The following is a 12,472-nucleotide window of genomic DNA, read 5'->3' on the forward strand; positions in this document are numbered from 1 at the left end:
CAAACACTTTTACAATGGAGTCTCAATGTGTGTGTTAGATGTGTTGGATTTGCAGGCAGTATAATACAACTCATAAAATTGCTCTTTAAAAAGTGTTTCAGCTGCAGGTATGTGTGACTTATAGCTGGTTTGTCTTACCAAACTACCAATATGAGGCCCTCAAACTCAGTGGACAGGTGCCCACCAGTGAAGTAACAAATAACGCTTTAGAGCTTTTCGCCTCTCACTTTATTATTGAAATGTGTCATACAAATCTCAAACAATATTTTCATTTTTACATAAGTACACATGTAATGTGAATACCAAACAACAGAAAAAGAAATAACTTAACCCAAGCCTTTCAAAGTGGCCAAAATACTAAATTACACAATAGCCTTAACAGCGTGTAAATATGAGTTAACCTGAGACTTCTCGTTCACAGTGTGTAATTAATCGAGCCATTAATCAACATAGCTGCTTTTGTGTTTTTTTTTTTTTCAAAACTACACAGTCATACCACATCTACATGGCCAATTAATGACCTGTGGGGACTGACTGCTGCCACTTGAAACACCAGAACACTTTCAAGACTCTGCATATTAGAAACAAACTCCTGAAAAGTGACTAAACACAAAGTCCAAATAATACAGCAGGACCATTTCATACACAAGCTGAACGATGGAATTTGGTGATTCTACAGCTTATGGATCTGAGGCACCACTAAACCAGAAGATAGCCGTTTGCCATTTCAAAAGGACAAATAATAACCATGAAATCTGTCCTGTGTTTAAACCCGGGCTTGTAAATACCAAGTGTAACAAAGAAATCCACAACCCATATTGTGTTACAGTTAACCATGTGCCATAGGTCGATATGGCCTCAGCAGTAGTTGCTGTCACCAGATGAGTTTGTGTTTTATGTGGTGCCCGACAAACACATGTCCATCTAGTTATACTCCAACTCAAAACATCTGTCCCTAGTTGACAGACGAGGGGGTGGGTATAGAGACTCAGCTGACGTGATAGCTACAGCAGCTTTACAAAAATAACATTGTCTGGAGCACAAAATGAGGTAGACCACTTCAGCATACACAGGACTCGTTACTGTGGCCGTTTGTACGCAACTGGCCAATAGCCATCAAGTTATTCCACAGAAACCCCCACACCCTTCAGTGCCTTGGAAAAGGAAAATAATAATAGAATAGTGCTTAATTACCACCTGGGCATCGACAGTTAAGTGACCAGGGCGGCAATTTTTCACACAAATTATAATTTTTAAGGTTTTACTTTCATACAATTATGTACTGAAAGCTTACAATTATACTTGTTATCCCATATACACATTTTACCGTTGTGTGCCACAGACACTTACAGATAACATTAGTGTAGATCGAATATGGATTAAGCAACAGTTTTGAGTGGGGGAAAAAAATATCACAGTGCAGAGGTGGTCTGTACTCTTCCATTCAAAAAAAGAAAATAAATGTATACTAAAGGCTTCTGAAATGTCTATGCAACACAATTTTCCACTATTGAAAAAATATTAAATTAGGGGAGCCTAGACACTTTTTGAGCACAAACCATCTCTCTTAAATCCATACATTAAACTAATTTTCTCTCCAAAGTTCTCCAAAATAAGGTAGCAGCACAGTTCAGATCTAGAGAAAAGGGGAAGAAAACACTTTATGCTTGCAAATATGACTCGATTCCTTTGTATACTGTAGCAGGTTAAACTTTTCAAAAATTCTGGTCAAGCTTTAAAAAAAAAAAAAAAAAAAAAGGAAGCTCTAATTTTATGTACAATATTTTTCAGCCTTTTACCTTGGTGCCACTTTAGGTACTTTTGTCAGTGGTCCCATAGCGTTGATTAGGGAAAAGGCCTGAGGGGTCTCTCCTCTGCAGGTTGGGCAGAGTGGGTAAGTGTTGGTACAGCACAGTTCTGCCCCCTGAGAAAAAACCTTAAATGTTAACTCTACAGACTGAATATGAAGATATAAAGTAGCCTAGTTTTAATTTTTTTTATTGTTTTTTTTATTTTTTTTTTAAATCGTACCGCTCCTGATCCAGCTATCCTAATACGTACCTGCTCTTGGGTTTGCCAGTCCTCCGTGACTGGGGTTGGGTGGTGTGCTGTGATAGAGAGATGCCAGATCATTGGGAGTGTAGGAGCGCAGAAGGTTCATCATGCCCCACTCAGTGTCCAAACCTCCTCCCATAGCTGTAGATGTAGTCTTCAAAGGAGCCATGTTATCAGAAACTGTGGTTGGGCCCGACCCTTGTGATGTGGTTTTCATACTTCTCCCAGAGACAAGCAGCCTGTTTGATCCATCCCCGGCTGGTCCTTTAAAGCCCAGCTTCTCACCGTTGTCGGCTTCCCTGCCTGCAGGTACGGCATACTTTAATCTCTTGTTGGAAGGTTCACCAAAATCCATCTGGGGGAGGCTCCCAAATCGGCTCGACAGGCACAGCCTGGCAGCATCTGAGTGCCAAATGACACCGCTTCTCACTGGGTAACTCCTCTCACCAATTCCCATTCTGTCGGGGGGGCCTGGTCGGTCCAAGACATACTTGTTTGCCGTGTTGGATTTCCTCAAAAGCTCTGTGTACCTGGAGGATTCCTGACTGGCATGTGTATCAATGTTATGTCTCGGACGCTGGGTCTCCTGGACAGCATCGTGTACGGGTGCGTGGATAGGGGACCGCTTAGGACCAGGAGGTGGGTTAACAGGTGTCTTTTCTTGTGGTTTTGCTGGCTGGGGAGGCGGGGACTTGGTTCGACGAGGGTGGCGCTGGTCAATCATCGGAAGTGGGACGACGTCTTTCCCGTCAAGCGCAGGGGGGCAACCTGTGAAACGTTTTTGTTTTGAACTACCTCTGAATCCATTCTTTTTGGTACTGTCTGACTTGTCTTTATGGGTCAGCTTTTTGTGCATTATCAGAACCTCTGGGTACATGGTTTTATAGGCACAAAATGAACAGGCAATTGGTATTAATGCATTTCTGGGTTCAGCACTGGCAGGGATGGAGACAGACACTTTTAAGGACAGATTTAATGGGGCCTCAGAGTTCTCGTCTTTTATCTCCTCCCTTTCAATCTTAAGGTTAACAGGTACGGGGCACTTTACGACCACATCATCAATCGGAGAGTAAGCAGACTTGGCAATTAATTTCTCATACTCCGCATTCATCTGGACGAGTGGTTTGCCGAGCTTGCTACCTATGCTATCAAATCTGTCCTCTGGTGTTCCATTGGTATTCGATCTAGCTCCAGGAACCCACAGTTTGGATCTATTTGGAGCAGGATTATCATTGTCATTTCCATGTTTTCCCTCATTAGGAGAGGACACTAAAGGCACCGGTCTGCTGGGAATGTCCACGTAAGGTTTGTCCTTGTGACGCCGATCCAGGTGATATTTCAGTGAAGTCTTCTGGGCTGCAGCATAGTCGCAGTAAGCACACTTGAATGGTTTTTCACCTGAAATAAACAGTTAAGCATAAGCATAGTTTAAAATATAAGCTACAGAATTATAGCCGCTGTATACAACTGAGTTAATGGATGCAGTTTCATATTTAATATATTCATCAAGGCCTGTTGAATATACCTGTGTGGGTCCTCAGATGAACTGTGAGGTAATAGCTTGATCGGAAGGACTTGCCACAGTAACTGCATTCTTTTGATCTGACTTTTGATCGATCAAAACCATCTTCACCTTTGAAAAGAAGACACAAATGCATTAATAAATACATAGAAAGCAACATTTGTAATTATCCCTCCCATCAGCAGAGGGAGCACTTGTTAACAGAGTTCTTTGTATAAAACAATTCCTAAATCACCATCAAGACAGTGTGAGTGAAGCATGAGTGTGTAAGGAGCTCCTAAATTTACCTGGACCCAGGTTTTCTGACAAAGCTGCTTCCTCAAAGCCCTCCTCAGAGCCTTCCTCTGCATGCTCAAGTGAACCTGCTCTTGACAACTTCTCATCAACAGAAGTTGGACTTCCTTCACCACCTCTCTCCCGCTTGTGGACCCTGGAGTGGAGAACCAACTGGTGGTAGGTCCTGAAGGTTCTCGGACATTCGTCACAGGTGGTTGGCCTTTCTTTGTCTTTATCTTTTTGCATCAGAGACCTCCGCTGTGGTTCTGGGTTTTCTACTACAGTCTGCGGCTGAGACCGGAGCTCTCTTCCTAGCACTTCTTTTGTAGCTTTGTCTCCCTCAGACCAAATATTACTCAACTCCTCCTTATCAGAGCCGCATTCCTCATTGTCTGTGCTGGCTTCCTGGCCAATATCTTTAGTTGTATTAGGACCAACTGCTATCTTGCCCTTTGTAGCAAGTTGCCAGGCCTGATATGTGTTGAAGGGATCTAGCTGGGGAATCCACTTCGATGATCTCTCATGTTGCAAACTATTTCCTGTAGAGCGAGGCAGAAGTCTTAGACTGTGAAGAAATGTTTCCTGTTTAGCAAGGGATTCAGTAGTGCCATCCAGGTTCTCCTCATCTTTCTCTCTGCCAGGCTCCACTTCTCGATTATGTACTTTACTATGTTCAACTAAACTGTCATGGTCAGGGAAGAAAAACCCACAAACCATGCACATTTTGTAAATGGTGGCTACAGGCTCTGGAGCAGGGTCTTGGACGACGCCATTGACGGTGACCAGCGTCTCCAGGTCTTGCTGGGCCTTGCTCTTCGCTCCTGGTTTTACATGCATCTTCATGTGGTTCTTGAGGAACCACGACTCTCTAAACCGTCGTCCACAGACATTGCAGCAGTAAGTGAAGTAGTCCTTGTGCTTCCTCATGTGGGTCTCCAGCTCACTGGCATCTTGTGAAACCTGACCACACACAATACAGCTGTAAACCTCCTCTTTTTCTACAGCGAGGCTGCTTGGTTTGGGCCGGGGTCTCTCCCCTGGAATCCTGAATTCTGCTTCTACTCTGAGCACAGCTGGTTCATAGAAAGTGGTGGGGTGCTGTGTTAACACATGGGGTCCTAGCTCATCCTGATCAGTAAAAGTCTGGTCACAGAACATACAAGATAATGGTACACTTCCTCCAGATTGCAACACAGCCTTTTCTGAGTAGGTGGTGTGTGGTGTCATGCTAGAGCCAGACCCCGGGATGCTTGCATTGTTACTAATAAGAATATCTTGGGCAAGTCCATCCGGGCTCTCTACACAGGGCAGCACCGAGTGAGTCGGCATTTTCCTCTGCTGTACACGCTGTCCAGATTATTGGGAACCTGTGAACAATGGGAAAAAGTGACATCAGGCACCATTTTATAATTAAAACAGGATCAGGTAACTGCTATTTAACGAAAGATAGAATCAGTTTAAAATACACCACAGTGAGAATTGCCTTCCCTCATACTGAAACAGGAAATGTATCTTTTTAGCAATCAACTGCACAGACAACTCATTTCCTCTGGCCACCGATAAAGTAAAACGTGTACCGTAGTGTGTAAATAAACCTTAGTTTGTGAGAACTACTGAATTTAATACTATCCTAATGTGATTCATATTAATGTATGAGTTCATACTGTTATTCCAGCTCACATTTACACGTTTTATGTTAAAAAAAAAAAAGCTAGCAAAGATTAATTTGCACACTACTGTTTCAAAATGAGAGTTCATAATGACAGTTAAATATTAGCCACAGTATAGTATACAGCAGCTAAATAAACCAAAATGAGTCATACCATTAAAGTCATATTCAACCTTCATCTAAACACTAACAACCTTTCACTTCTCATTTCCCTATCTGGTTCTTGATCACACCCAAAGTGAAGTGCTATATGGACATAGTTCGAATGACAAGAAAAAAAAAAACAATGAAAACAGCCAGATGCTTAAGACATCCAAACTTCTGGTTTTTTAAAGCCTACACTCCTCCTGCGTTGTTGACTCACACGTTGCACATGAAAATGGTATGATCCAGTTTTATTTTCCATTTGTTTTGTGACCACTGGGACTACCTCCTTTTGGTTTTGTAGTAGCTCTTTCAGCACATATAATGAACGGTGTATATATATATACATACATACATATATATATATATATATATATACGTACGTGTGTGTATGTATATATAGAGAGAAAAAGTTTATGAAATTCAAATCACACTCTTAGTTTGATTAGTACAAGAGTGGAGTGACTGGATCTGCAAGTTTAAAAGGCTTTTAAAGTCTCTGAATGCAAATGCAAGCGAAAACATACGGCAGCCCGAAGAAGCATCTCGGTATCTATTTAATCTTTTATTTTTTCAGGTTGTCCTAATACATGAATCATAAAAAGTTTAGTGTTACAACCAGGCAATGAAACTGATATGGGGGGGAAATCCCAACTGTAAATTGCCAGTCATTTTCATCACTCCCTACTCTCTTAAATAATAACAGCTTTGTATTTTTAACATTATTATTTACGCTTTAGCTCGCTGTAATTACTCAGCCTGTGTGTCCAGGTGAGCCCAGGAAACTGTCCATAATGACCCAGTGTGATTTCTTTTTTTTTGTCTCTTTAAAGCACCCACATGCTCTGTGTGTGAGGCAACGTTAACGTTAGCCACCTTGTTATTCAAGGGTTAAAAAACCGCACAGTAAACTTTACTCTCAGAGATGCTCCAAAGTCAAGTCAAGACAGTTAACAACGACTAAAACCAACTCCCACCCACACCAAAAGAAAGTCTATTTAATAAGAGAGGCTATAACATTTCTATAAATGCATAATAATAAATTAAAAAAAAAAAAGCAGAGCACGAGGAATTCAGGGTTTAAAATACAAAATCAATCAATCACGTTAACGTTATTGATCACTCTTGATTGGACCGACGCCTCTAATCACAGGAAGCTGAATATTTAACTTAAACTTAAACAAAACACGTTCCGAGGAGGGAGAACGTAACTTTCCTGCCAACAGATGGGTGGAAAACACGAACCACATACTGAGTACTAACGTTGTCGCTTATTGATTTATTTTTTTGGGGGGGGTCTGTTTTTCGAAACTTAACCCCCCCATTAAAAAAAAAAACAAACAAAAAAAACTTTTTAACGCTTTTTTTTTTTCTTCCCCAAAGTCACGTTTAAAAGCATTTTTCCAACGACAACTCAAACGTTAGCAACAACAACAACAACAACAACAACACACCTTCTGTTGCCTCGACCTCCCAACTGTAGAAACTCACCCAAACAATACCTACCAACTCAAGAGTTTCCGGATTAATAATGACACAGATACTACGAGCTGAGAGAAATTCGGTGTGTACGGAGGCTGCTTTGTGCGAGTCGCGTCTTCATTTTGCTTTTTTCTCGCCCCCCCTCCTCCTCTCTCTCTCTCTCTCTCTCTCTCTCCCCTACAACAAAAAAACGTCGCCGGTCGGGGAGCAGCTCACCTATTCAATTGTTTGGATGTGAATCATATTTGTTCCTAAACTTGGAGAGTCGTCACTGTGCAGCTGTTGAGCTCTGAGGCGCACGCGCGCTCCCAACGACTCTTTAAAAAAAAAACAAAAAAAAAAAGAAAAAAGAAGAAGAAGAAAAAAAAGGGGAGGATGGGGCGCGTGCACGACAACCTAAAAAAAAAAAAAAAAAACCCAGAGGGCAGTCACGTGGTCACGGATATCAGAAGAAGGAGACATAGAAGGATAATTTTTAACTAACACACGATTATAAATTAATTAATTAATAAAAAATAAATAAATAAAAACCGTGCACTCGTTAATCTGTGTAAAATACTGTTAATGCAACTACTTACCACTTTGCTTGAACAGGTATATGGCAGTCTTAATCACTGTCATGTGGGTTTGATTTGTATTGTAAATCACCCAGGTTACAACTCCACGGTGCCATACAGTGAAGTCTAATAGTTTGACTCGCCTAGTTTGGAAACACGTCTATATAAAAAAAAAAAAACCTAAAATAATAAAGCTACTGTAATGTATGTAAAGCTGTCACCGTTTGTGTGCTGATTAAGAGCCGCGGGGTTTCATAACGACACCGTTTGATATGTAAGTGCAGCACTGAACCTATTTAACCTACCTAGTACAGCCCTTGCTCCACGCTCTCGCGTTATGCATCAGCTACCATGTGGAGATGGGGGATGGGTGTCTCAAACTTTTCACAGTTAACGTGAGGGCTTTTTTTTTTTTTTTTTTTTTTTTTTTTTTTTTTTGCAGAAGCAGGTTGGTTGAGTCATGACACAAAAAAAAAATTCAGCTTCTTCCTATTTAGCGTCATAAAGCGTGGCCAGTCTTTATATCCCATCCGATCTGCTGTCGCCTGTTTAAACACACATTTGATAAAGTCATGTACTGTCACATGCATATGTGTGTTTGATCTTAAAGGGAGGAGGAGGAGGAGGAGGAGGGGGTTTCTATAACCTATAAAAACTTAGAAGGCTACTATATTATAATAATGATAATATTAAATTATGATAGAGACATAGTTGTACATATATGAAATACCTTATGTGAATAAAGCTGTTTTGTGTGTGAGATAAAAGACCATCACCTACAGTAGCAACCCACTGGCCAATGTGGAGTTAAATAGCAGCCCCTCCTCCACCCTTTAAAAGAGACACCAGGCATTGATGGTAGCTTAAAGCCATACATCATTCAATCAATAGAGATACTCAGTGGATTTCAGTGTACACTTTATTCAAACACACCCTTCTGTAATGGCAGCAATGTCTGAAAGTGGAAAAAAAAAAGAAAAACTTTATCAGTAGCCACTCCCAGCTAAAGGAACAGTTGACAAAGACTGGAAAACACCATTAGCCAAAACCATCTCTCACTGTGTCGCTGCCTTATTCTCCCCCTCATAAAGGTTATTAGACTGGTTTTTTTTTTTTTGTTCATATGTTAAAAGTTTATTTAGAAATCCTTGTTTACCCCAAACAGGTCAGACCAATGCCACGTCCTTTATATAATGAAAGCACAAGCAGTTCTGCAGGTTTGGCAAGCAGATGAATGTGATTATAGTGCCAGATGCCAATAAAGAGATAATTTGCCAATTACATATTATACACAGGAACTAATATTGTACATAATGCTAAAAACAACTTGTAGTGGCTTATTTAATCTTATCAAACTGTGTGGGCCACAGTACCTACAGTGCATATGAAAACATCCTCTGTGTGTGTGTGTGTGTGTGTGTGTGTTTTGCATTAGCAAAGACTCAATCACTTGTATGTGCTGCCCTAAATTAAAACATTTTTGAACCCCCTGCCATACTCTGATTCAGTTTTTGGTATTCTTGCCTCACCCCGAGATCCTGTTACACAAACAAGTCTAGTATGTTAATCAAAGGCACCACATGTGACACATTGAGGCCTCCCGCTCATTTCCTATTGTTCTGTGGCCACAAAGGCTCTGTGAAAGGCTATCAATCTGGAGAAGCAGTATGATGCCTCTGGATGATGAAATTGCCAAGAGATGTTGGTGCCTATCATAAGAAAGCACTGTGTGTGTGTGTGCAGCGGTGGCAGAAGTACTCACATCATTTACTGAAGTAAAAGTAGAAATACTGCTCTGTATCTGTATTTACTCTGTTACATGTAAAAGTATTAATAGTGAGAAGTACATGAAGTGGACCCTATATTATTACATATAGCATATTATTGGAATATTATTACTGATGCTTTAACACCACATTTGGTTACAGCTGGTGGGGGTGGAGCACATTTGAACTCCTCTATATACTGTTGGGTAGTTCAATCTATAGCACAGTATCATACTTTATAAATGAATCATATGTTTTCTTTGTTAAGTCTTCATCTGTCAAGTTTCTCCGGCTGTCAGATAAATAGCAAAAAGTGCAGTACCTGGAGGTGGTTTGTGTTTAACCAGACAAATATTTATTTTTCTCATATATTATATTGAAGTTATTTAATTAGCATGCATTCTCTGTAGTGGTAATGACAGCAGCAAGTGGGCAAACATTGTTTACTTTTAACTGATTTAATTAACTTTGTCCTATTTGACTTTATGCTAATGTAATTTCTCTTCCAAAATCCTGCAAACTCATTGTCTCACTTTGTTTCTTTCCAAAAGAAGAATACATGTAAGCATTCAGTAAATTCTAATTAAAGATAAAGTAGCATCTTTGAGTGCCTGAATGAATAATTATGTATTCAGTTAGACAGACACCATGATAGGAACTGGATCAGCGAATGGGGAAAGGCTGTGGTGGCTTCTTTTTGTCTTGACGTGTCAGGAGCAGCTGACTGCATTGTTCTCCTCCAGATTCACAGCCTGGCTTCTTTCATAATCCTGGTGTCGCTTCTGAAAGACACTGATAATATATAATCTCCTTTCTCACCCCAAGCCGGTAATGTTTATTCAATGCAACCAGCTGTTGTGTTGTTGATCATCGTCAGATACATTTTATCAGTCAGCAAAAGCATTCCTTTTCTGAGATCTGCACATGTTTGAAATGCTTTTGCTTTCTTCCTGCGGAGAAATGGAGAATGGTGGGAGTGCCTTTGTTCTGCTGCTAGTCTGTAGAACCTTTCTTGACTTTTACGTGTCTGTACGGACAACAAAAGAATCAAAGAATATAATGTCAGAAGCCATTATTATTTTACTCTTTCATGATATTTCCATTGAATTTTTTGAACTTTTAAGTTGAATAGTGCTTGAATTATCTCATCTGTTTCTCTTATCATCAAAACCAGGACAAGCTAATATCGGTATAATGACTCTCCTGACCTTAATCTTCTGTCAGACATAAAAGTCTCAAAACATGTAAATATCTTATTGGCAGATTAGGAGCACCACACCTCGGTTTAGACAGATTTGCTCTGTATACAGGGTTAAAAATATATTGTTTTCACTACAAAATCAGGATTATCATAGACCTCATCCTGCCAATCCTAAAGACACGTATGAGTCAGAGGTTCATCTAAAATGTTATGTATTCAGGATTCATGACCGAGCCACAAATAACCCTGGTTTTTAACCTTAGAAATCCATTTTGACTAATATTTACCATTGTCACACTGTTTCTGTCGCAGCATACTGCATTGTATTTTGTTGTGGGCACCCCTCTTTGATTGCATTTATCTCAACAGTGCTGTTTGCTGTGTTTTTTACTTGCAACAGACTTTTCAAGAACCAAAAGATGTACAAAAAGTCTTAAACATCTTGTAATTTTCAGTCTTTTAAAATCAATGGTTTTTCTAAACAAACAGCTGACATTATCTTTCAGTTGAGGTTAAAACATGATCACATCACTGATTTGAATATCAAGCAAAAGTTTGAATATCACCCAACGGTAACATTCCAGTATTTGGAATGACATCAGGAATTGTAGCATCAAACTACAGACACCTTTTGTCCCTCCAGCAGGATGTAACATTCCCCTGAGAAGACTCACTTATAACCCTAAAAAGCATCTGCATCAGAGTGCCTCCCTAACACACACGTGTCTGCAAGACCTGCTGATTCACCCTTGGTTAAAGTGAGACTGTGCTGTAGAGGCTGCATCACTACTAATGATTTGTTATCAGATCAGAATTGGTGATTACTACATTTTCTCAGTGGTCCCTGGAACTGTTTCACCCTGATGTTTCCCCACAGAACAGACCTGTTACTAGCGAGCAGTGCCGTGATGCACATTAGTGCTGACAGCAGGCCTCCTGTCAGGCCTCCCTTGTTCCACCCCCTCTGAGCTCAGTGCATTCACACAGTCACATGCATTGTCCTGGGATGAACTGCAGCAACATGGTGGGCAAGCAGATCTTGTGCAGTGTGTTCAGTCTTTTTGCGCTGTTAAATTCATAGTCTATAATCACTTCTATTTTAATAAGCCACCCAGTTCAGTTTGGTCTGTGATTGAGCAGAAGGGGTTGACCAGCCCTCACTAAATTTTATTGCTTTCATTATTCTACAAAAAAGCCTTCCCTTTACAAGCTTTAACGCTTTTGGCATACTGCGTGTAAGGACATGCAGCTGTTCTCTTCGCCCACAGCATTTATTTTGCTAGTACACCCATATGCATAAAAGACTGAGGAAATGTCTTAATACCAGCATAAAAAAGTGAAGACAGGAACTGGTGGTGAGGTTCAGTGTGGGAACCATAAAGTTTTTCATTTTAAGACAACGTCAAGTGTTTCACATGATTTTATGTTTGGTAATGAACATGAGCTCTTCCACCACCAGCGATTTTGTTGGCAAAAACATAACACTGCATCTTAATTTGAAACAATCGTCAGCGAAAAGACAGACAATGGACCGGATGTCTTATACAGTGCAAGAAATACTTCACTTTTTCTCCTTCAGTGCCAGGGCAATTACTTTGATGCACAATTTTAAATGATCACACCTATTATAGAGAGTAATGCAAGAGGAGTGTGTCTCATTGATAACAAAGGAGCAGTGTGAGTTATGCCTTGAGGGGCCGCGACTCATCACTTAATGGTGGGTGAATGGTGGGTCTCAGACATTACTATCTAAAACACATCCTTCCAGAGACTTCACACTCTGCTATCCATCATAGAAAT

General features: G+C 40.4%; 1 protein-coding gene across 6 annotated transcripts; it reads right to left on the reverse strand.

Moving 5' to 3' along the window:
* Window positions 1–205: 205 nt before the first annotated feature.
* znf217 (zinc finger protein 217) lies at window positions 206–8,051 on the reverse strand. 6 transcript variants are annotated; one of them, XM_051425492.1, is made up of 6 exons: window positions 8,011–8,051; window positions 3,865–5,220; window positions 3,581–3,688; window positions 2,062–3,453; window positions 1,800–1,924; window positions 206–1,636 (listed from the first exon to the last, which is right to left on the reverse strand). In XM_051425492.1, exons 2-5 carry the CDS (start codon window positions 5,180–5,182, stop codon window positions 1,812–1,814), a joined length of 2,931 nt encoding a protein of 976 aa, XP_051281452.1. In that variant the 5' UTR covers window positions 5,183–5,220; window positions 8,011–8,051; the 3' UTR covers window positions 206–1,636; window positions 1,800–1,811. The 6 variants fall into 6 exon arrangements, with proteins under 6 accessions (XP_051281452.1, XP_051281449.1, XP_051281448.1 ...); XM_051425489.1 differs by lacking the exon at window positions 8,011–8,051 and adding an exon at window positions 7,727–7,988; XM_051425488.1 differs by lacking the exon at window positions 8,011–8,051 and adding an exon at window positions 7,365–7,471.
* Window positions 8,052–12,472: the final 4,421 nt, after the last annotated feature.

Source organism: Dicentrarchus labrax, unplaced genomic scaffold (assembly GCF_905237075.1).
Source record: "Dicentrarchus labrax unplaced genomic scaffold, dlabrax2021, whole genome shotgun sequence".
NCBI classification, from domain to species: Eukaryota; Metazoa; Chordata; class Actinopteri; family Moronidae; genus Dicentrarchus; species Dicentrarchus labrax.

Coding starts and splice junctions, on each gene's coding strand:
- znf217 (XM_051425492.1), bottom strand. CDS start 5,182: ATGCCGACTCACTCGGTGCTGCCCTGTGTAGAGAGCCCGGATGGACTT. Junction 3,689..3,864: donor GTCAGAAAACCTGGGTCCAG/GTAAATTTAGGA, acceptor TTCTTTTCAAAG/GTGAAGATGGTTTTGATCGA. Junction 1,925..2,061: donor ACTGGCAAACCCAAGAGCAG/GTACGTATTAGG, acceptor GTTTTTTCTCAG/GGGGCAGAACTGTGCTGTAC.